Source organism: Halichoeres trimaculatus, unplaced genomic scaffold (genome assembly GCF_033239565.1).
Source record: "Halichoeres trimaculatus isolate MK-OKI-2021-1 unplaced genomic scaffold, fHalTri1.1 fHalTri1_scaffold_2, whole genome shotgun sequence".
Classification (NCBI taxonomy): domain Eukaryota; kingdom Metazoa; phylum Chordata; class Actinopteri; order Labriformes; family Labridae; genus Halichoeres; species Halichoeres trimaculatus.
In genome coordinates this window covers 24432783-24457065 of record NW_027437180.1, presented here as the reverse complement: position 1 = coordinate 24457065, position 24283 = coordinate 24432783, and the positions used below count along the sequence as shown (strand labels likewise).

Genomic DNA, 24283 nt, shown 5'->3' with positions numbered 1-24283 from the left:
GTTAACTGAAGTTTTTATTCACAAATTTGCTCCCTTACCACAGACTCCAGCTGTTTAGTCACTTTTTAGGTCCTCAAACAGGTCCCTGACACCATAGAGGCTTCTGGGAATTCAATTTCCCAAACCGCAGAATGATGAAGAAAAACAAAACAAAACAAAACATTTCTGACAAAGCAACTAACCCCTCTCTAATGTTCTGGCGAAAGATGCCTAAGACACAATATCTTGTTTTATAGCTGTCTTTAAACATTGTGAGGATGTGTGTGTGATGCTTCTGTGTTGCTTTAGTCTTGGAGTTAAGAAGGATAGCCTTTACCCTCATCTCATGAAGTCTTTGATTAACTGAATAAAGTAGAAGCCAAATTGAATCTCCACGTTTCCCTTTATGGACTGTGAAATAAAATGCCACACTTTGGGAGATACTCCTTTTTGGATTGTGCTGAGTTAGCTGAGAAGATGGTGAGCACTCTCATTGGTGCTGCCTCCAGTCAAGAGGTGTTTAGATTAGCATGCAGGAAATAGAAAGAATAAACCCCAACCAAAGACAACAAACTACTGAACTACTACAGCACCTTGAAAGAATATCTTGTTTTACAAAATCTGGAGTAGGCAACTTTGACAAAAATGAGCAATATTAAGCTGCTTTATAAGCACCGCCATGTTAGCCTTGTTATCATAAGCCTGTTACCTTGCTGATAATTGCATCAAGCCATACACTCAACTGTTATTACGCCGTCAGGCTTACAGTCTTTGTGCAGAGTGGTGCATCTTCTCATCAAGCTCTTGGCAAGAAAGCAAATAAGAGTATTTACCAAACTGTGAAACAATCCCTGAATTCCCTTATCAGTGTAACCTGCTGAGCCAAAATGATTTCATCTACAGTAAAAATATTCACAGAGAAGAGCTAACACTACAAAACTACTTACATGTTAAAAAACAAACATTAACAAAAATATATAAAACTTTCAAAAGTTTTGAAAGCTGTAAAAAATGTACACTCATGTCACCATGTTAAAACTTATAATATAAGTAGAAACAAAAGTCTTATCTACAAATAAAAGCTATCTATACAGGTACAACGCTCTGATAGAGGATATTTTACAGCAGGAGGAGCACACTAAGAGGACTGCTGTTGTAATGCTGGGCTCGATACAGGTGTGTAGAGAGAACACAGGATATATTACAGTTGGCTGGCATTGGAGGTCCTTGTCAAATGGCTTGAAGGGGTACTGAGAGTGGGACGCCCTCACCGCACAGTTCCTCGTTGCTGCTGATCTCCCCTGACTAGGAAGAATGGAAAGTCCAGTGATTCTAAAAGTAAACAAACATAGACAGAAAATGTCAGAGAGTAAGATCAAAGCACACCACAGTGAATGCTTTGAAAAGGCAGTCATCAAGTGAGGACTCACCAAGTGGAATTAATCAGTTCCAGGTGTCTTGCCCACTGTGGAGGAAAGAACACGAGATCAGCTTTGGAGGATAAATATGCTATTAGTGAAAAGTGTGACATTTTTGTTTCTAATTAATAAAAGGTGTTGACACAACAGATGACACAACTTCATGCAATAATAAACAGTGTGATGATGATCTAAACTTAATAAAAATGACTCCTGATTTACATACAAATGAAGACCAGGTTTTGGTTGCCCAGAAGATTTCTAGATTTGGTTCATAGCAGTAAAAGTTTTCTCCATATGTGCTTCAGCAGGTGTTAGCCACACAGAAAAAGAGGTCTGTGTGATTTACAGAAGTGGCAGAATATAATCTGCATGACAGTGATGGTGAGTCGGGGTCTTCATCTTGGGTAACTTTCCTTACCCAGAGCTTGGTGGTTAGACGATACAATGACAGTAGATGGAAGATGAAGACAGTGACAGAACAGACAAGAGCCCAACTTCAGCTTACTTGTGGTACGTGATTTTTTTTAATTTTTGCGTTGTTAATCCTCAGGAAGTAGCAGATCATTGCCCCAAGAAATTCAAATTTTACAGTTACAGTTCTGGTGGGTTGGACAAAGATGGAGCAATGATTTCAGTATAGAATGTCCTGGAGAATGAATCAGGAGTCTAAAACAATGTTCAAACAAAGAGAGAGTTCTGCAAATCTCTCAAAGTGGCGCTAACACTTAACATCTTATTTGATTTCCTCCCTTTTTCCACTTTGCAGGTGCTCTTCAAACAATATCTTCTTGTAGTGGTCTATTTCACTCTAAGACTGATGACATTCTGGTTCCTTCACAACTTTCCCAGCTGCTGTATGAAAAACCTGCCTGCTGCCATAGATAAAAAAAGAAGCAAACTTCTTGGATGAAGTCAGGCTGATGAGGAATGAGTGACCGGTGGTTCTCAGATGTTATCTGAGGTTGTTAGACGATGGTTAGAGGATGGTCATGACTGATAATCAGTACCTCATTGACGAGCCTTTGGGTCACCAGTCCTCATAGTTTGGGGGAGCAGAGGCTCGAGGGAACCGGGTCAGAGTGTCACTATAGGGGGAGCTAAATGTACACAGACACGAATACAGGCACACACATACATTTAAGAGTCCTCTGTAACTATGGCAACAGTGGAAGAATGTGATAATATCTCTGTTTGTTAAACCTCAATCACTAAGATTGAAAATGATCCCTCCACCAATTAACACCACAGCATGCAAGCAAGAGAGACTCTGCTCGTACCTGAGCACAGCGAGGTCTCCATGGATTTCACATACTTGCTCACCATGATTACCTGTATTACCCAGACTGCAACACAAGAGTGACGGTGGACAGGTGAAAGAGAGAATGGGCAAGCTCCACTGGAAGTAAGTAGGATGGAGTGATCCTTTGTCGTCTCACGACTGATTCGCAGTCAGAAAGTGAAGGTGGAAGATGCAGAGCAAGATAATGAAATAAAGATCCATGAGAACAGAGAGGGGAGTGCTTTTGATTTATGATTTAAAAAAAAGAGTAAGAAAGACGTGCAGAGATCCAGAGCTCAAGAAGTCCATATGAAACAGGAGAGTGAACAGGATGACAGGATGTGTGAATGAAAGACAAACATTAGAGTGCAACAAGCCACGGGTAAGAGGTGCTGAAGAGAGATATGTGGAAACACAATGAAGAGAATCAAAGAACAGAAGAAAGACGATATAAGGATTAATTATTCCTATTTTGATTGATGAGAAGGATTCAGAAAAACTAGAAGTAAACTAGAAGAAAACCAGTTCCTAGCAGCTGAATAAACAAAATCTGAGCGTGTCTGTGTTTGGACTCACTCTTCAAAGACGTCCTCTGTGTCCATTCTTCTGTAATACTTGGCCAGTTTGACAGAGAAGATAATACTGGGAATAAGGAGGATGCAGCAACCTCCCAGACCAAACCAGAATGTGTTCTGAAAAAGTAAACACACGTGAAGGTTAGTTTGATCATCTAGACATGAACAGCAAGAGATTCATGCTTATAGTTTAACATCAGGCTCAACTTAACTATGGCTAAAAATCTGAGTCAGTCAAAACATTATTTTTTACTTTCTTCTTAAATATCACCAATGTTTTGTTTTTAGTCTCTACATGGACGTGAAGATGTGTGGCCATGGATACAAGTAAGAGAAGAAACATACACACAATCAGTCCCAATCAGTGCAGAACATATAAATACAAACACATGTGTGCACAGATACAGCTGTGGCTGCAGGCTGGCTGCTGGAGCACTGATATATAAAATCTCTTCATATCAACCACAGTCTGTGGCTCTGTGAGCTCTCATTAATCTCTCATAAACTCACATGCCTGATATATGGCTGATATGTAAATACGAACCTACACAACTCCTCTGGGGTGAACAGTGAATAATCTGTGTGTATGTAACTCCCCACCCTGCCCCAAAACAGACTGTATCTCATCTCAGTGTGTGCAAGCCAGTGTGTTGAAGGCTGGAGAACATACTGTTCTCATACGTGTGGCCCAATGACTCCACAGCCTTCATCTCTCCCTCAAACGGTCAAAGAGCCTTCTATGTTTCCAGAATCCAAATACATGTGGGGAACATGCTCGGTACATACAGCTGCAGAATGAATCAGAGCACCCCTTACACACACACACACACACACACACACACACACACACACACACACACACACACACACACACACACACACACACACACACATACACACATACACAGATAATCACAGTGTTTTGGTGCCTTACCACTGAATCGACTATAAAACTGCATCCTACTATCTCCATACTGTCCACAATGTTACTGATGGGTTTGCACTGGGCCACTTCCGAAGTCAACTGTAGGAAAAAATACACACATTAAGTACAGTTTACAGCAAGAAACCCAAAGTTTAGATTACAGAGATGTATGGATGACGTCTACACTGAAACCAGAATGTTCTTGGCGCATGTTTATCTAAGGAAAGACTGCTCTTGCTGATCTGTCCTCAGTGTTTTTATTACAGACCTCTAATTTACATCAAAGAGACTCTCCTGACTGATACATTTCTCTGGTAATAGTTTCTGAAGCTTCTCTTACACAGTAAAAACCTGACCAACAAGATCTGACCAACGAGATTTTCTTTTTTTTGTAACTTTCTTTTTAATTTGGTTTTAAATAATTATGTAATAAGTATTCATACAGAAAAAAGGGAATACAAAAAATTGGGGAAAATATTACAAATCAAGGTTTCAATAGCATGCTTTCTTTTCGATGTTTTTTTTTTTTTTTCAACTTGTCTTCCCATAGTTCACAGTGTCCCTGATCTCAGTCCTGTATTTCATCCATTTCTCTCATCTATCCTCCAGTTGGGCTCTCTGCTGTCCCAATATATGTCAGTCTCTCCATCTGGTAAATCTCCTCATTAGTCTGGATCCACTGTTCCACAGTTGGGGGATTATGCAAAATTTTTAATAAATGTTTATCCTTTCCTTGTACACGTCCATCTAAAAAGGTAAATAAGTATGGTAGAGAAGCATTCAGTGGTATATTACATCCCAAGATTTTTCTTATTTCTATATTTATAATCTCCCACTGGTTCTTCAGTTTTGAACATTTCCAGAATAAATGACTATGGTTAACATTTACTGATCCACAGTTTCTCCAGCATGGAGGAAGTTGGTTTAAGTTTTTACTTTTTATTTCAGGTGTAATGAAAAAGCAGATGAGGTTTCTTTCATGAAAATTCCCTCTATTTTCAAGAAGCAGTGGTGGTTCAGTGGTTTTTCTACATATTCTGCCAATTATCTCTTGTTATTTCTGTATTTAATTCTTTATCCCACTTTATCCTTATGTGTTCTGTTGAATGTTTATCATAAACTGAAAGTGAACAAGATGGATCTTGACTCAAAAGAGAGCAGCTTGATGCCTGTATCTGTTTCCTCGAAAAGTATTCATTTTCAGCTCTATCTGCTCAGTACTGGGTTGAGATATCTCTCTCTTTCTCACTTGCATTTTATACATTAGAGTGGGGAGTGTTTTTTTATTTGCTTGTTTATTTTAGTTTTCAATGCACTTCCTTAAGTTACTGTTTTGATGATATTGGGTTGGAGTTGATCTTGGTTTGGACATGTGCATCATCTCTTTACTACACCTTTGCTTTCTGCTGACATTAAGTGCGCTGTAATTATCAGCTTCTGATCTTTAAAGTAAAACAAATTATAGGAAGTATACTTACCGAGTTTTTCACCCAGGCTGTGTACTGTTTGAAGTATCCTACTAAGCTCTCTGTGTAGCCTTTTGTCTCCTGGACACCAACAGAGAAAGCATGTATGTTTGAATGTTCAGATGCATATAAATCATTATTAGTCTCAAAGATGTTTTATTTCTTGAGAAGCTTGTATTTTACAATAGGTTGGATTCTCAGCATTGCTCTGTCCAATTTGTACAGAACATTTGTGTTTTTAATTAGATTGTAATGTAATATAATATTTTGTCATATTTCAAAATGCCTTTACAGTAGTATTGTAAGGCTTCATATAGTGTGCTGTTCATAAAATGCATATGTGACACTGTTTTTAGTTACCTGTTTTACCACATGGGAGGCATTGTGAGTGATGAGGTACTCTGCAGCATCGATGGCACTCAGGATATTTGTGATCTTTGCCTAAAAGAGAGACAGTGACGCTTGTTTTTATCTAATCTAATCACTGGACCGTGGTTACAACTGCTCATTGATCAAAAACCGGTATCAGTGCCCTGTGCTCTCATTATGCAACTTGCATAAAGTGTCTGGATGTTATTTTGATACCCACCGGTAAGTCATTGGATGTCCTCTGCAGCTGCTTGATGCTCTGGCTCATAATGCTCTACATGAGAAAAAAAAAAAAACAGTTACCGACAAACTAACGACGTCTGAATATTGGTTACAGCTTTCTAATCACATCACTGACACCACGTAGACAACACTGCACAATAAACAGGGTCACAGTGATGTGGCTCAACAGCGGCTTACCCGCGCTCTGACATATTTCTGTCACAAGTTCATAAAAGAGAAAAAGAAAAAAGGGGAAAGTCGGGATCAGCTGGCAAAGATTATCTTATTCCACAAAGTATGGCGTTCGATCAAAAACTTGCTTGTTAAACTGATTTACATTTAACTTTGATATTTAAATACATTTTATACATTTTAAAATAGTTTGTGAGAAAATAGAATAAATTTTAGAGATGCTGTGACAAGTCTTTAATTGAGATTAGTAAAGCATTAGAATAAAGTTTTGTTTGCTTTGAGATGTGTCAAAAACTGTCCTGATTTAAGAAGCCAACTCTCTTAAAGTAAAAAATACAAGATTAAGCATGCTGTGTCAGTGTGTGTGGTGCCATTGTTTTTGTTTCATTGGAGAGTTGATTACCATTGCTTGCTCCATGGGAACCACATTTTCCCTGTGAATCTGTCTGATACTGCTGGCATGTCCTTTCAGTGCATTTTCCAGAGCCCCACGAGGCTGTTGACAGAGAAAAACACAAGAGAGAAAACATACAGCAACTTTTTTTTACAACTGCATATTGTAGAGTTGCTTTAAAACATGTAACAGATTGTTAAAGGCAATGATAAAAGGAGTTTTTCTTTCCCTCGTAAGATATTCACATACACTAATCCCTCTGTGGCTTTTCCCATGTGCTTTAAATGGCACGGTTCCTGTACATACCTGTGTATATACGATGAATATGCCATAAATGTGTCAGTGTGTGTGTGTTCAGGGTGAATGGACAGCTTGTTCAGGCCTACAAGCCTGATCACTGAGCATGAAGTTAAAAACCATCCAGACAGGCAGCTGTACTGTACTTTCGGACCTTTTGGTTTAGCAGTAAATCTTCATTCAAAACAAATAAAAACTAACCACACATATTAAAAATCCGTGCTTCAACTGTAACTTAAACATGTCTTAAGATTTTGTGCTAGGACAAAAGAAATATGATCATCTTGTTGCTTTTATGTAGTTATGAAAAGACCCACCAGCTGGTCAGCCTGGGACTCCAGGTTGGTAGAAAAAGACAACAGATCCACCAGAGTGACTCCTTTATTCACCTGAAAGAGTAAAACAAAGACATTAAAGATGCAGAGCTACTTTTAAGAAACAGAAGTTTATTGGTGCATCTTTATATTGGGTAAGTTCTTTGTATAATCTAATTTTCTACTTTTAGCAGCATAGTCTCCATCTGCTTACATGCATAATTATACTGCAAAAATCAATCATCATCATCATGGAGACCTGCAGTTTTTCATCATGTGGGATCAAAAATCAACAATACTTATTATCCCAGGGAAGAATTAAGTAAAAAGAATCACCACTCCATACTATACAACATGAGTAGTGCACACACACACACACACACACACACACACACACACACACACACACACACACACACACACACACACACACACACACACACACACACACAAAAAACACACACACACACACACACACACACACACACACACACACACACACACACACACACACACACACAGATTACCTCCGTCAGGTAGGCATCATAGTCAATCTGTCCAATCCCAGAGTTGGCAAAGTTCAGCAGGTTGTCTCTCCCAGCTTGTTCCAGGAGTGTGATGTCCTGCAGGTCAACCTTGACGCTTTCAAACACATTGGCCAGATCCTTGTTGTACTGTTGTCAGTGACAAACACAAATTAACTCTCAGTTTACCAGAATGACATTCAGTTGTCTTCATCAGTGCATCAGCGCTGAAGCAGACACTTACCACGGTTCTGTTGAGGAAAGAGTTAATGTTGAACATGGTCTCCAGCTGCAGAGCGTGGTACAGACCGTTGTTCTCATAGCACTCCCTGCCAAGCAAATATGGTGACGCTGTTCAGTGAAATCCTCTGATAAATGTATACATTTCTGTGTAGGCCTGTGGTCATGATGTTATGGCTGATCAGAGTGTAGAATAAAGTGCTGGTTGTTACCTGTACATGCTTCCCAAAGTCAAGTCGATGTTTGGATTCTGAAATAACATCCCAGGAAGAAAGTTCTTCTTTGCAGGATGAACCAGGTATGGTGTGTCTATGATCTAATGTGATGACAAGCACATATACACACACATACATTCATCAGCACAGTGTCACTGTTATGTAACAGTTTTCTGCTCAGATCAAACTCTTTCCAAGTTAAACACAGAGAAAGACAGAGAGGAGATGATCAAAGAGTGTGTGCATTCAGTACCTGGAATAACTGTCGGTTTGCCAGAGGTTCACAAACCAGCTTCTCCACATTACCACTGACAACAAACAAGGTGGTCACGATACCCATCAGTACCCAGGCAAAGATAAAAGTGAAGCCTACCCCGCTGGAAGAGATGGAGGGTGGAAAACATTATTAACTAGAAAATCTGTTATGTCCTTTCAATTTTAGTTCTTATTTATACAAAAAGTCATGGCATCTTGGTAGATTTTATATTTTAGGTTTGCCCCTTCATATAAATTAACCAATGGTTTGTTTCCAATTCTGAGTTGGTGTTCGAGTATGTGTCATTTCCCAGACTTATGAAGGTATTGCAATTGTGTGATATGAAGTAATATGAATAAATTATTTTATCTAAACTTCACGCTAACAGACTGTTGTCTTAATTGCTTACGCCATCAGTAGGTTGCCTCCGGTGTTTGATAAGCAGCCTCGCGTTGTTGGTGTAGCTTGCTTGTCGTAGCCACAGGTGCCACAGAGCAGCCCAAGGAGGTTAAACGCAACGACCAGGATGACCATACAGAGCACTGCCACACAGCCTATCCACCTGTCGCATGAAAACATAAATCTATATTTGCTCTGACAATGTGGGAAATTTTGATGCCTTCATTGATATCATAGACACAAACCTGTAAAAATCCATCTGGTCAATCTGTGGGTAATAGGACTCGATGTTTTTCTGTCCTTGGTTAAGGAAAATGGTGAAATTCGCCAAAGAGGCTTCCACTGGGAACATCTTGGAAAAGCCGTTGATCTCTGCACCAATCTTATCCAGCATGTTTTTTACACCTACAGATAAAAAAATTAATTAGATAATTTAAAAAAAATTCTTTCTGTAAACTCGTAAGATAAGAAAGGAAGAGAGAGAGCTGGACTTGGTAAAAGTTAAAAGAGACTTACGAGGTAGAGCTGTGGTTTTATCATGCAGAAGTGTGCAGAGGAATGTAGAAAAGAAAAGATTATAGAGAAAAACTAATCAGACTTATTCTAGTCTAATTTGTAAATAGGGAAATAACTGTATGTGTCAGAGTAACAGAGTATAAACACAAAAATCTCAGGACTGTGTACCTGCAACAATGTTTTTAGTTTGTTCTTTAACCAGTTTGGGTGTGTCGTTGAAGGATGAGTAACCCTGCAGAGGGAAAGTGAGAAAGAAAAGATATTCTGATCCAGGGTGACTCGTAAGAAAATGAAACAATGTGAGAAAGAACATGTGGATGTTAATGATGATGAGCTTAACATAGAGACAAACCTTTTGTACAATGTTGCTGAGATCTGTTTTGAGGATCACATTCACGTTACCCAAGGCATGATTGACATCTGCAAGCTAAAAGAGGAAAGTAAAGAAAAGTATGAGGTTATCAACTACTTTCAGATTCAGATTCACATGTTATGTGCCAGGACATCTTTAATATCTCAGGACCTTGGAGAAATCTGCACTGATTCCCAGCTGGGACAGCGTGGAGCGGATGGTGTTACAGGTGTGAGAAACAGCTCCATTAGTGCAGGCAGGGTCTGAAAGGGTGTTGGAAAGGGAGGCCCGCTCCCCTGACAGACGGGCCCGAAGTTTCCCCGTTCCCTCCTGAAGCACCTCCAAGGAGGAGCTGACATTCTCCAGGGCTTCTTTGGTTTCACGCATGGCTACAAAACACAGGGGGAAAGTAAAACTTAATCAATAAGATACCACAGTGGAACACAAAAACTAACAATAACACAGATCACACTGACCACACATTAACAGTACACAAGGGAAACCACAATAGAAAGGTACAACAGTGGTTTAGGATTAGAATCTATTGGATTTATAACACTGAAGATACACAGACACAAAGTCAAAAGCACTACACAGCAGAATCCAGGTCTGCTCTTATTACCTTTAATGGCATTTTCAACTTTTGCTTTAGCAAAAAAAGAGATGTGAGGTAAACACAGAGCAAGAGGTTTAGTTAAAATTGTGAAAATGTACCTTTAAAATACACACCAGAATATTGCAATAAAAAAAAGCATTATTTAGTTGAACTTTTCTTCCTTTTTTATTATTCTATTATGTATTTCAACATCTAAGCAACTGTAACAATCTCAAGAAGGAAACTACAATACTGTAGTATGTTGTGACAGTATTTTGTTTTAACATAATAATCTGTGGCAACAGAGGTTAATTAATGTTTGATAACAAAGTTGGACTTTTCCTCAACTTTCCTACTTTCCCTACAGCAGTTCAACCAGGCCAAAAAGTTATTTCTAAATCAAAGCAAAGTGCTGTGTGTTACCTCCTGCCATCCGCAGTGCAGTGTCCAGTGAGGGAACAACCTCTTTCTCTAGTTGACTGTGGATCCTCCCGCCCAGCAAAGGCCCAATGTCTGTCAGCAAACAACAGACAAATCAGTAAACGAAAGATATACATTTTAAACAAAAAAACTGAACACACTGAAGTGGCTTACTGTCAAGGTCTGATAGGACTTTGTGTTTTGCAGTGGTGTACTGAGCTGTCAGGTATTCAATTTGCTGCCAAAGAAAACAAAAGTTATGAGTCCTTAAAATGCAAGAAATCAAACTCTGATACTTTCTGTCAGGTTTTTCTTCATGAGAATGACACATGTATAAGAAGGACTTACAGCAGGAGTGTTGTTGGCAAATGTCTTCAGGTCTCTCATATTTGTGTTGATGAAGCGGCGAGTGTTCTTAATCTTGGTGCTGACGTTATGGTTCGCAGCATAAGCAATAAGCAGCCCCAAACTGAAACACACAAAGATAAACGCATGAACACATAGAAACACACAACCATTCATTCAGAATCAGTGAGGCAAAGTAAGTAGCGCAATGAGCAGATATCACCAGCAGAGGGCAGTGTGGCTTTATCAAGCTGTATTTCTGCTGGAAATGGCTGCAGCAGTGCCCTGCTTATGTTCACATCGAGATGTCTCAAGTTTACAAAGTCCCATATATTATTTAATTCAAAGAGAAAAGGTTATTTATTTAAAAAATATATCTCTGTCCTTAGAGGATTATGATAAAAACAAATCAAAACGTGACAATGTAGCAACTTTCTGCCAGTTAAAAAACAGGAAAACTAATTCAGAACGAAAGAGCTCACAGTATTTCAGCCTTTTGAGGGAAATAACCTCCATCCTTTATGAGCAAAAGATAATGTTTGTAAATAAAGTTTGAGTCCTGTGATTTCATAAAATGTTGAATAAAACAGCATGAGGAACGAACCCTTAGCAGTGAACCAGCTTTATTTCTGCTGGTTATATTTTTTACCTGAATTTTAAGAATAAGATCACTGAAAGGTTTAATCTGATTTAAATCAAGAAGGGAGATAAAAAGTTCACAGAGTTACACAACCCCCCCCCCCCGTAAAGTTTATATCTCATATCTCCAAATAGACACAGAAGTCAAAATGTATGCGTGTGTGTGTGTGTGTCTCAAAATGCGTGTGCTGTGAAAGCACTCATTCAAACCTCAGGCCTCTCAGAGTCGGCCAACAGGTATCAATGACACTTAACTGTCCTGCTCTGTTTGGATCGTGTTTCTCTGATTGTGCACCTGTCTCCTCCAGAGCAGGTAAACTGCATGTCTTACATGTTAAAGGGACTGTGTAATGCCCCTCAACTCCTCTCAAGGCTATATATCAGGTACATAGCGAGTCTTTAACAAGACATTTTAACCCTCTGGGATCCCTCTAGAAACACTCACACTTAGTATCCTGAGGACCCTCGAGGGTCCCTGAAGGAAAATGCTATAGAAATCTTATAAGTTATTTTTTTTTTTCCACTTTCAAAGCTTAAACCTCTTCTCTGGCTTCAGCCCTAACCAAACATATCAAACTTTCACCGATTTTAATACTAGTTTTTACATTTTTATGACATTTTTCTCAAAAAGGCACCTGCTATTGAAGGATAGAATTGCAAAAATTATAAAAGTTGAATTGCAGAATGAGTTGTTTGAGATGAAGTTATTAGAGCCTTAGTGCCCCAGAGGGTCCCTGAAGAATAAGTGCTCTAAAAATCTTATGAATTAATATTTTTTCCTGCTTTAAAAGCTCAAACCTTTTTTAGCTTGACCTTTTAACAGCAAAAAAAATAAATGTGTGTTTATTATTGAAATATTTTCATATTTTCTTATAATTTCTTCATGTTTGATTCCTACCATTATAACAAGAAAACTACATATTATGACATATTTTTAAAATCTGAAATACAAAGTGGATTACTGATATGGAAGTTATTAGAGCCTTGTATATGATGATTTATCAAAGTAACACCGTGGATCCCAAATCAGGATGTACACAGTAAGCAGAGACACCAAAGGCAGATTAGACGATGATGACTTACATGATGAAGATGGTGGTGGCGATGAGTGATGCAGTGTAGAAACCTCTCTGACAGTCGGCGTTCTTCCTCTGTCTTTGGTGCATCTCCCCTCCGCAGTTCTCACAGCACCGACACACACAGAAACACATGCCCACGATGGGAGTGAGGACCAGGAACAGAACACCAATGGTCCCGCAGACGATGAACCCAGACTCGTAGTAGATCCACTGCAGGAGGAAAAATCATGTAACCATCATTTCCCCTCAAGTAGTCAATTTCAATATGAGTTGAAACAAATTATTATTTGAAAACTTTTATCGAAAGTTTACCTGAAGTAATAGGACCACGTTGTCTGGCTGTGACAGGGACAAAATACGTGCACAGCAACAAAACAGAGAGAAAGTGTTACATTCAGGGACTGAAGAGTTGAACATACATGTTTCTAAAGAGGGATGTGAAACATACCTTTCTCCATTCTTCTATTTTAATTCCTCCCATGTTTTGTTGTATGACTTTTACAATCAGATCTGAAAAGACAGAAAAGTAACAGACACAGTCATCAAGTTTTTTAGTGTCCAGTATGTCCAGTAAAACTGTAATCCCTCATGCCGTTGTGTTTTACATGCAGTGTACAGCTTGTAGGGAGGCTCATCCCTCAGTTCCCTACATGATCAAATAAACTTCCTGCATGATGTCAGACAAGCTGCACAGTGGAGTTAAAAAATCTACTTATCTATTTCAGAGGCACACAAACAGCTCATGTGGAGTCATGTTTTTAATTTCCAGAGAGGACAGCATTATAAGTGTATTTCCTGTTTCTGACTAGCAGCTGTGGGTTTTACAGAAACAGTTTAAACCCAGTAGTTATATGGGTCAGCCAACGCTAAGCCTACCTGGTTGTTGATCCACCCACACTGTTGACTCCCAAAGCAGGTAAACAGAAGTTCCCAGGCACACGACACTTAAACATGTGCCAAGAACACAAACTCATGCAACATATGCTGGCATGATTGACCACATCGAGGAACAAAAGATGTAATCAAACAACTTGAAGAAAACTGCATGTAGAGGAACTTGGTTTTTTAAAAGTTAAATATTATTTTGATTTTCAAAAAACCTATTCTTCTCTAAATTTTAAAGATGAGTTTTGAAATTTTGCTGCAGAAAACTTTTTTTTAAATCTTATTCTTCAGTACAAAGTAGTTTAATTAGCTCCATCTTTATCTGCTAGTCATGAGTGTTTCATGACTGCATTATGAGAACTTCATTTATTCATTAGTTTTCATCTTTGGTATATTTAAATTCCTTTGACTTCTTCACCCCCAATTAAAAAAAAAGTTGGTCAGAATGTCATAGTTTGCACTTCCTGTGCTTGAAAAAAAAAGGGGGAAAAGGGCATGTTTACCAAAAGGTTGTATCACCTTTTTCTCTGATGATCTCCTGTAAACATTTGGAAACTGAGAGGATCTCTGTTTGGTGTTTGGAAAGTGAAATTGTGTCATATTCAGCTGCTCAACAGTTCATGGTGTCCTCATTGTCTTTCTGAGATTTGAATAGTCTTCCTAAAAAAGCAACAACAACATGATGCTCCAAACCCATTGAACTCATACAGTTAAAAAAAACAAAAGATTACTTCTCTAATGTGCTACCCTTGCCACAGGCGCTTGTGCATCAGCGTACCATCAACAACATAAGACAAATGGTTCCTCTCCTCTTTAGAAAGGAGGACACAGACTGTGCACAGGGAATGGTTTTTGGCTTTGATTTTGAGCTATGCAGTGATTTCCAGTACAAAGTTGAGTCGAATAAGACCCATACTGTATAATTTTTTTTTTAGCACTGTCCCATTTTAAAACCGTGTCTCCAGACTCTCTGAATATTTTGTGATGTTATTTACTACACAATTTGCTCACAAAGTATATCCGAGCGGTGAACCTCCTCCAATGTTTCCCTCAGAGAGAACCTTAAGTTGTTGCTGCTCATCTAATCTTTTTAGGAAATGATGACATCAAAGCAAGCCTTCTTAGTATGCCACAGGAGGTGCCACTGCAAGGCAGATGGAGGACAGCTCAGCATGTCACACTGCTGACACACACACATTCAGAATCAAGCACATGTTTGCAAACAAACATGCACAAACACAGTGTAACAAAGTGTCTTTCTTGACTTTTTGGAATTTCTAAGGAAGACTACAGAGAGCATGATGTTTAAATGAGCATTGAGTAGATTTGACTGTCTCTCGCCTGAACACTTCTTTTGTTTCACATTTTCATCAGTAAACACTTCACCCTGATTAATCTTTTTATTCTATTAAGTGTGAAATAAGGGACAAAAAACATTTCCTTCCCAAGTTGAATGCTATTTAGCAAGGGTAAGCAGAAAACACAACTTTTCAAGATGCCAAATCAAAGAACGTTAAGCATTTCAAATGAATTCATTTGATGGAACTATTATCAAAAAAATAATCACTTGATTTTCAGCAACAAATGAGATTAGATGGATTTTTTCACATGATTGGCAAACATCAAAGAATGATATTTTCTTTTCCATTATATGGAGAATAAATAAATAAAGGAAAAATTTCTCCCTTTCCATTAAAAGAAGACTTTGGGTTTCCTCCATGACCATATGGATAATCCTCTCAACACTACTCCCCCTGCTGGGAGTCTGCTGCCCTATCTTCTCACAGCTGTTTACTATTTATGAAACGTCTTTACCTGGAAGAGACCCCAGACTGTCACCTGGGGTGAGGACGTGTTTATTTGTCTACTCTATACAGATGCAGGATAGGAACTCATCTACGTTGTGTAGATGCCACCTGCTGTTGGCCAGCTACTTAGTTAGCATTAGCCACCGAGGGCAGTTAAGCTTAGACAGCTTAGTTCAGTGACCCAGTATGAGAGTTTGCGACGGCAAACGAAAGGGATTGGGATAAACAACCATCCTGAAAGAATAAGCAGACATCGCCTAACCTGAACTCATGTGTCTGAGGGAGAAATAAGACATTCTGATACTTTCACTAGATATAGAAGAGAGCTGCTTTGATTTACTAATTTACTAATTTTTTAAGTTGTGAATAACTGTTCCACATTTTTGGCTCTTGGGAGTTTGAATTAAATATCAGGTTGAGCTTAGCTGGGGTTAAAACATGTCAACATCAAACACTGCTGATAGTTAGTTCACGAGATGTTTAAATCAGAAGGTACAACCCTCTTACTGCACAATCCTATATGCTGACCTGCTCTGAGAGATTATGGGGAGGAGTAAGCATTACCTTACGCAACCCAACAACCATCTCCACTTTGTATAGTAAGAGTCTCCGTAAATACGAGGCGTGTAACACCTTTAGGCCAGTATTAGTACACAACTTGTGGTCTTTCTCACTGGGAAACAGGCTGGCTTATATCCAGTATAACTACAAGGTCACATGGAAAAGATGGATTGGTTCTTATGTGGAGCCACCACATCACACCTTCTCCCCATTCAACTTCTATGTTGTTTTGTTTAAGAGTTAATGAGCTTCTTTTCACTTTAGAATGTATTATTCTGCTGTGTTGGTCATCATCCTGAGGAAGTGAGTAAAATCAAATTGGTTCCCTTAAAAAACTTCAGATAAGAGACTGTCATTAATTCAAATAGAGGAATGAATTGCTGGACTACCTTGCATATTTAACAGTGTTAAATTTGGCTGCCTCACTTGTATTTGAAAAAAAAGGGGGGAGAAAAAGGAGGGGGGGAAAAGGAAGAAAAGAAGAAAGAAGAGAAAAAAAATGGAAAAAAAAGAGGAAAGAAAGAAAAAAAGGAAAAAAAAGAAAAAAAAAGAAAAAAGGAAAAAAAGAAAAAAGGAAAAAAGAAAAAAGAAAAAAAGAAAAAAAAGAAAAAAAAAATTTATATTTTTAAATTTGGCTGTCTTATTTGTATTTGAAAAAAGGGGAAAAGGGAAAAAAGGAAGAAAAGAAGAAAAAAGAGGGAAAAAAAGGAAAAAAAGAGGAAAGAAAGAAAAAATAAAAAAGAGAAAAAGAGAAAGAAAAAAGGAAAAAGAAAAAAAGAAAAAAAGGGAGAAAAAAAAGGAAAAAAAAAGTTTATATTTTTACTTGCATGAGTCTCTTCTTTTTGTCCTGTCTTTATATATTGTTTTTCTTGGATATTTATCAGGCTTGAAAATAGGGTCTTAGGGTTAAGTTTTGTGCTGTCCATGTGTAAGAGTATGCTTGTATGACAATAAAGCTTCTTGAATGAATAAATGAATGACATATCAACAGACTATTTATGAAGTGTGAATTATGAGATATTTAAATGTCTGGCAACGTTTCGACAAGGTGCTTAAAGTACCTGCTGTCCAAACCCAAGATGTGTTTTTTTCTGATTAGATTAATACTAATGTTTGTGGCACCCTGTGTCTGGAGGGGCCCAACAGAGATGGTCTCAATGACACAGCACATCTACAGACACCATCTTGACTGAAATATTTCTACACAAAGTTTAAATTGGGGTTAAAAAAAAGTGTCTGTGCCCAAAATACTGGAAGGAAGTGATGCTGAGGGCTGCCATTCAAAAAGCACTGTGACATACAGCTCAGAATTACTGAGCTATTTAAATATGACTGAATGTTATGTTTATCTCAGTGTTGCACAAGCCTCTAAAACTGCAGTTTGCATATGTCACTGGAGGCTAAAGAAAGTTACACAGTCCCCTGTGAGGGAGACCAAAACAACTAAGAGGATTATGTGAGATATGTTTTTCCCCCACTTGCAACCGATACTTTGTTACACGTCACAGAGGACGTAATATTTCATTACAAGATCAAGAGGGGTAGGGACCACAACAATTTTACATTCACTGTATGATAGAGATATGAAACAGGTGTTACGATTAATTTTATAAGATTAAAAACATCAAAAAATATTTAAGCAGAAAGGTACAAAGTTCTTTTTTTATTTTGCTTCAATTATTTAATGACACATTCATAGAAATGGTTTTTGTGTCAAGTTTTCTGTCACTTAAGTTCATGTCCTAAAAGAATATTAGAAAGTGACCAGTCTTTAAAAACAACAGCTTGTATAGTGTTTTTTATAGTGTTTTTTTTATTATCTAACAGTGTGAGGCACTAGCCTACGATGCAGATGTGTGACACAGCAGCTCATTTCTCTTCCTTTGGTTTTTCTGTTTGTGTGCAGAGATTTAACACATGAGTTTCTCTTGTGTCTTTAACACCCTCATCAAACATGTAACTCTCCTCTCTTTTTAGTCTGATCTCATTTAAAATGTGTGTTTACGGATAAACTACTCACCTACTACCAATAACAGTAATTAAGGCAACAGACAGAACCAGGCTTATGACCCACTTTCTGTTCATGCTAGTGTGTGTGCATGACTGGATGTGCATATGTGTGAGTACGTGTGTCTGTGGGTGTGTGTGACAATGCCATCTGTAGCAGTTGTATCTTTGCAGTGTTAGCATTAGCCCAGTGGATGCTAATCCTCTAATCTACCTTGTGTGTACCAGAGGGATAAGACACTGCATCAGTGCAGTGAATGAGTCCAAAACGCATCATAAAAGAAACCTCCACATAGATTTAAGACGAACGAGTGATTAAGAAGAGGGCAGAGCCAGAGACATGCTGGTGAACCAAAGATGAACCAAAGATGAACCCATGGCTCTTGTTTGGTTTTACCCACTTTTTCATTCCTAAGTACAGAAAGACCAAGCTTACATTTATTTTTTAATGAAACTCTAGGACACGTGGATTACCAGCATTGTCCGTCACCTTTTTTTTTTTTTTTAATATCTATAGCTTTCAGAGACACTCTTTGTGATGAAATTCATCAGTTACTACTCCATGTACTAATAATTAGTTAACTATTACAAGATTAATAAACTTTAAGGATCCACCTGATCACCTGAGAATCGTCAATAAACGTTTGTACCTGTGTGATCCTTTCAGTTACGTTTCCTCACCTTGAGGTGAACCCAGCCTTTGACCTGACTACAACGACCTCTGCTACAGCTAATTATAGCCCCACTAAAGCCCCCATCCTCAGCTCCATTCAGCCTCAGGCAGCACCAGAACAGGCAGTGTGTGGTATGACAGCGTGGCGACAGTGATGAGCTCAGATAAATCATCAACTTAACTAGAACAGAGAGATTTTTTTCTTTTCAATCAAAGAATAATGAAAGAAACTTTTGTTTAATCAGGACTTTATGATAGTTTTAACTCATACAACTTCATGTGAATTCTTCATGTGTATGTGGTAAAGCCTATAGCACAGATTGAAGCCCTTAAATGCCAAACACTGGGCCAATTTGCTGCTCTCTTGCCCAGATTTCTCAAGCCGGCACAGTGGGTAACCCTGCAGAGGCTGTTCTGCCAATGAGGGTAAGCTGAGCCAACACAACAGTTTTGGCCTTCACCTCACCCTGTGTCTGAATCTGTGCCCTCTTTTTTAGATCTCAGTTAACTTTTAGAGTCCTATTATGCATCCAAGGGAAAAACAGGCTTACTAAAACAAACTCAAATGTCACTAATGTTAAGTCTCAAATCACAGCTGTAATTATCTTTTAATGTTGGAGCTGCAGCAAAGGGAAAAAACTGAGCTGGACGATGGGAATAATATTAATTCATGTTAGAGCCGTCGGGCCGATTAATCGGTCGGGCCGATTACTCGGTCGGGCCGATTATGCCTGTCACCGATCAATCGACATCGGCCAAAATGTTGCCGATTATAAAAATTTTTGCTCCACAGAGATTCTGTCGCTCCTGCTCCTGTGTGTCTGTGTGTTGGGCTGCACACTGCCCGAGTGCCCGCCCCCTCAGTCCGCCATTATCTAATGTAAGACTATAGAACGACGTTTTAACATCGTGTTAGTTGCTCTTTTGTGAGATAAACAGAGATAAATGCTACTGTTAATTCATACGTCCACCATTATCTAATGTAAGAGTACAATACGGCGTTTTAACGTTGTGTAAGTTGCTCATTGTGTGTTTCCATTTTTATTTTTTTTATACTTACTGTGTTTAAAGTTTGACTTATTTATTTAAGGTGTTTACAGTTTGACTTCTTTATTTATTATTGTAGTTACAGCTTGTTCTTATTTATCATTGGTTTAAACTACAGTTCTTATGTTGACAGTTTTTTAATTAAAGTTCCTTGTTTTAATTTAATAGTGTTCTGTCTCTGTCTTGAATCATATGGGTATTATAATGATTTGTGATTATGTACAGTATATATCCTGTGTATATCAATGAATTTATCATATAAATCAGCCGATATATGGGATATCAGTCGATATATTGGATATCGGCTTTTTTTTGCCCCCAGTATCGGTATCGGCATAGGCCCCAAAAATCCCATATCAGTCGGGCTCTAATTCATATGCATTAAAACAACCACAGTGGTCGATGATTTTTATTTATGTTAAATTCCTACAATATTTCCAAGCTGCCAGTTTAGCTGTTGGTGGGGAAGGTGTGTTGTATACAGACAGAAAAGGCCTCATTGCACTGCTTCTTGGACCAACCCAGTTCTGACAGTATGTGTCTCTGCACCTCCACTGTGTGTAGTATTTTAGTCATGCTAAAGGCATTGCATAAGAAGTTATGGATCTCATAAGTTAAAACTCTTCAGCAACGCCTCTGTATAAGAAAACTAGGGATGGGTACCTTTCACATTTGAAACGATACGGTACCGATGCCTGGTACCTGGCAATCGGTACCATTACTCAACGATACCTAGTTTGGGTACTTTTTTGTGTTTATGTGGTAAAAAATATCAATTTATTTAATAATGGAATATAAAAAAATCAATTTAACAAATATATTCTTCGATATATAACCTTGAAATGCTGTGTTCATGTCTAACATGGAAAATCATCTACTGTTCCACTTCCTCACAGTCACAAGGATGCATTTAGGTACCTAATCATGGTACCTTTTGGTTTTACATGAATCGATACCCGGTACTTTTGACAGAATTCGGTCAGTACCTATAAAAGTACCTAATTCGGTACCCATCCCTACCTGCACAAAGTATTTGATCGACCCTAATGCTGCAGACGTGAAGTGATTAAACATAGTTCAACATGACTCAGAGGACCTGGCAGTTCAGACAGCATCATGGTTTGCTGAACTTGTGAAAGCACAGGCTCTGGAGTGAACTGTGATTAACCCCAGAGAAGTGTCAGTGTTCTCTGAACCTCCAGTTAATGTCCTTGCAGACCAGCTGCAGTGAAGTGGATACATCTCCTTCACTTAACTCCTCTTGAGTATTTTGTTTCATTTTCTGCACATTTTGCTCTTGATTCTTTTAGATAAATACAACAGTATTGTGACAGCTTCATTTAATTTAAATCAAAGAATTATTCATACATCGATCACTTGTCTTCTGGATCATAGTTGTGCTGTTTTTACATGCCTTTGACAAACCATGATACCAGCTTGAAGCTGTTTAACCAAATCTCAAAACATGACGATATCCCTCCCACATTAGTTTAACCAGCTTCCTGTTCATCAAAAACTTAATATTTCCTGTCAAGGCTCTGGTATTGGTTAGAGTCAATTATTTTCTCCCTTATTAGTTAGCTGTAGGACTATATTTCGTTCCCTACTACTTGGGCTGAACTGTTTTGTTTTTGTTTTTTTTTTGTTACTGAAAAAGATTTTATTACTAAAGATCGGGACAAATTATTACATTTTTCTAACTGACTAATTATACCAATGCTCACTTTAATGACACATCAGTGTTGTTTTAATCTCTTACATAGGTGCTATGGTCAATATAGATCCTGTTTTTTCAAAATGAGCATGGCTCAGCATGTTTCGTATACACATGATCTGTGATTTGAGAGTGTGGGACCTGACATCCAGGTGGTCTACCTGTGTGCGTGTGACAGTGTGAATCATACTGGAAAGTCCCTTGCAGCAGCAGCATATGGTCCTGTGGATTAAGGTATTATGCGGTGATGCAGGTGACTGAGAAAGCCTCCTCTAATCGCTGATCTGCTAATTGATTAGCCAGCCAGCAGCCCTAACCCTGGACACCAAAATGGCAGCAACTTAAAACCTTCAATCCTATTGCACTGTGTCATCCTCCAACGTGACCACTCATAGTTCTACACAGCACAAAAACAAACTTCTCTGAAGAGGTTAACTCTACACGGCCATCACTGAGTTAACACATGTCAGGAGGAGTAAAAAAAATACAATATGACACGAGTATTGATCACCTGACTGACTCTATTTCTATATAATCACCATGATATTTTTTAAGCACAGCCCTGAGAGGATCACTTATGAGCTATGACAGCAACTGATCCCATTAATCTGCTCTTAACATTGGTTTATGGGCTCAATAAGCACACTGTTGATGCCTGAGAGCCCTCTAATATGTGAATTTGCCCCTGTGACCCAGTAGCATTTCAATTAGGGGCAGCTACTTAGGGAGTGTTTTTTGGAAGTCATGGAACAATTTCAGCTAAGAGAGAGACTGTTGATACATCCGCAATGTGCAAATAACTCTCCCCACAGAGGAATCCGAGGTTCTCAGGGTTTTCTGGACTTTGCTGTTCAGTTTTTATGGCACACAAAGGGTCAGCCAGAGCCTGTGATGCTTCAGAGCAAAGGTTAGGCTCGCAGAGGAAACTGAGACCCTGTCTTTCTTAACCATCCTCAAGCCTGTCTGTATAATCTTTAGACCGCCTTAGTTCAGTCCCCGAGTCCAGGGTGAGAATCTTTAGTTTCAGCTGAACATATCTGACCCAGGATGTCACCCAATTCTGACAAGTGCTGTTCATGTCTTTCAGACAGACTTACAATTTCTGCTTTCACACACTACAGTTCAAAACCTTTATATGCAAAGTGATGGACCTCCTTAATACGTCTATTTTTTTTATTTCTTTCTTCCTTAATTTGAATTTCTGTGCTGAGTCCACAACAAATATAAAGGAAAAGGGAAGAAAAAATCATGTCAAGTCTAAAGAATTAAAATAGTGAATTGTCTTTTTGACTTATTCTGTGGCTTTTTTAACATTAAATGGATTTTACTGAAATATTTTTGGCATATGTCTTCTTTAGTGTTCATTAATTTTTCCCTTCTTTTTGTTGTATTTCACTATGCAAACAGACTGTACACAATAAATTATTTTCTTAGTAGACTTGACTGAGCTTTAAAATAATTATATATATATATATATATATATATATATATATATATATATATATATATATATATATATATATATATATATTATAGGATAAATTTCAATTTGATCTCTTGTCTTTCCCTATCTGTTCTGATCATTTTCTTAATTTACACTTGTGAAAATTTATGTCAAACATTTAGTCAAACACTCTTCTCAGAACAGAGTATGGTTACTAGAAAACATCTGCAGTGACAATAAAGCGGTTATTCTTAATTAGGTCACTAATTCTGATAGGTCACAGAATTCAGTGTAACACCTGTTCAGGTCTACGCACACTTAACATTGCGCACACTAGGCTAACTGTAGTTATAAAGTATTAGACCAAGTTAATCAAAAATGACTTTTATCCTGAGGACTTTAATGCACGAGAAATAAGAAACAGAAGGAAGACAATGAAGATGTGGAGGGGGTGGGGTGAAGGAGAGGGTCTAATCTTCTCACCTTTGGGAAAGGAGTTCGGTTGAACAACGTAGAGAAAAGCATGGACCATGTGGAAGAGGATTCCCACGGGACCTGGTTCGTAATAGGCGTGGGTATCATAAACTGCCGCCGGTACAAATCCAAAATCCAACGGCTCCACAGGTGGAGGGGACCGCCGTCTGTGGGAGTCTGGTTGGACCACAGCCGGGGCCCCGTCCTCTTGTTCCGCCTGCTGCTCGCTGCCTGTGGCCCCCCAGCAGAGCAGCAGGACGAGCCACTTTGTCCACAACATGGCTCAAGTCCAGCTTTGACTAAAAAGAGTAGAGAAACAACAAGGGGGGAAAAGGCTCCAAGCCCCGGTCTCACTAATGTCTAACGGGAGGATGGAGGGGGAGTAGAGACACCTGTCCCTCACGGTGCTTTAATCCCCACGGGCAGCGCAGAAACAACAGTCCGAAGCAAAACTTGTGAGCGTAACATCCAACGGTTTGGGTTATAGCGGGCGTTAGCTCCTGTTTTCTCGGTACGGACTCTTTAAAAACATCGTACCGCAGAACTTCAACAGCTCAGGAGATCTACGGCCGAGGATATATCCGCTATCTCGGTGTCCTCACTCACTCACTCTCACCGGCTGCCTGGACTAATCTCGCGTGCACGTACAACTCACGA

General features: G+C 38.7%; 1 protein-coding gene across 6 annotated transcripts; it reads right to left on the bottom strand.

Annotated features, from left to right (window-relative positions):
- prom1b (prominin 1 b) lies at positions 1-24283 on the bottom strand. Of its 6 annotated transcripts, XM_074662001.1 has the most exons (29): positions 23636-24282; positions 13462-13523; positions 13326-13352; positions 13018-13223; positions 11299-11419; positions 11125-11188; positions 10954-11043; positions 10107-10324; positions 9936-10010; positions 9752-9815; positions 9584-9592; positions 9313-9472; positions 9078-9230; positions 8666-8789; positions 8410-8513; positions 8202-8286; positions 7961-8107; positions 7437-7508; positions 6832-6924; positions 6435-6452; positions 6235-6288; positions 6006-6086; positions 5658-5726; positions 4189-4278; positions 3256-3371; positions 2678-3071; positions 2408-2497; positions 1410-1444; positions 1-1311 (listed from the first exon to the last, which is right to left on the bottom strand). In XM_074662001.1, exons 1-26 carry the CDS (start codon positions 23904-23906, stop codon positions 3041-3043), a joined length of 2604 nt encoding a protein of 867 aa, XP_074518102.1. In that variant the 5' UTR covers positions 23907-24282; the 3' UTR covers positions 1-1311; positions 1410-1444; positions 2408-2497; positions 2678-3040. The 6 variants fall into 6 exon arrangements, with proteins under 6 accessions (XP_074518102.1, XP_074518093.1, XP_074518077.1 ...); XM_074661992.1 differs by having other exon boundaries at positions 2408-3071; XM_074661959.1 differs by lacking the exon at positions 2678-3071 and having other exon boundaries at positions 2-1311; positions 23636-24283.

Excerpts from the sequence above, each read along its gene's own strand:
- prom1b (XM_074661959.1), bottom strand. The coding sequence starts at position 23,906 with ATGTTGTGGACAAAGTGGCTCGTCCTGCTGCTCTGCTGGGGGGCCACA. Across the intron at positions 8,287-8,409 it reads ACTTTGGGAAGCATGTACAG|GGAGTGCTATGAGAACAACG; the intron begins GTAACAACCAGC and ends TTTGCTTGGCAG. Across the intron at positions 7,509-7,960 it reads ATGATGCCTACCTGACGGAG|GTGAATAAAGGAGTCACTCT; the intron begins GTAATCTGTGTG and ends TTACTCTTTCAG.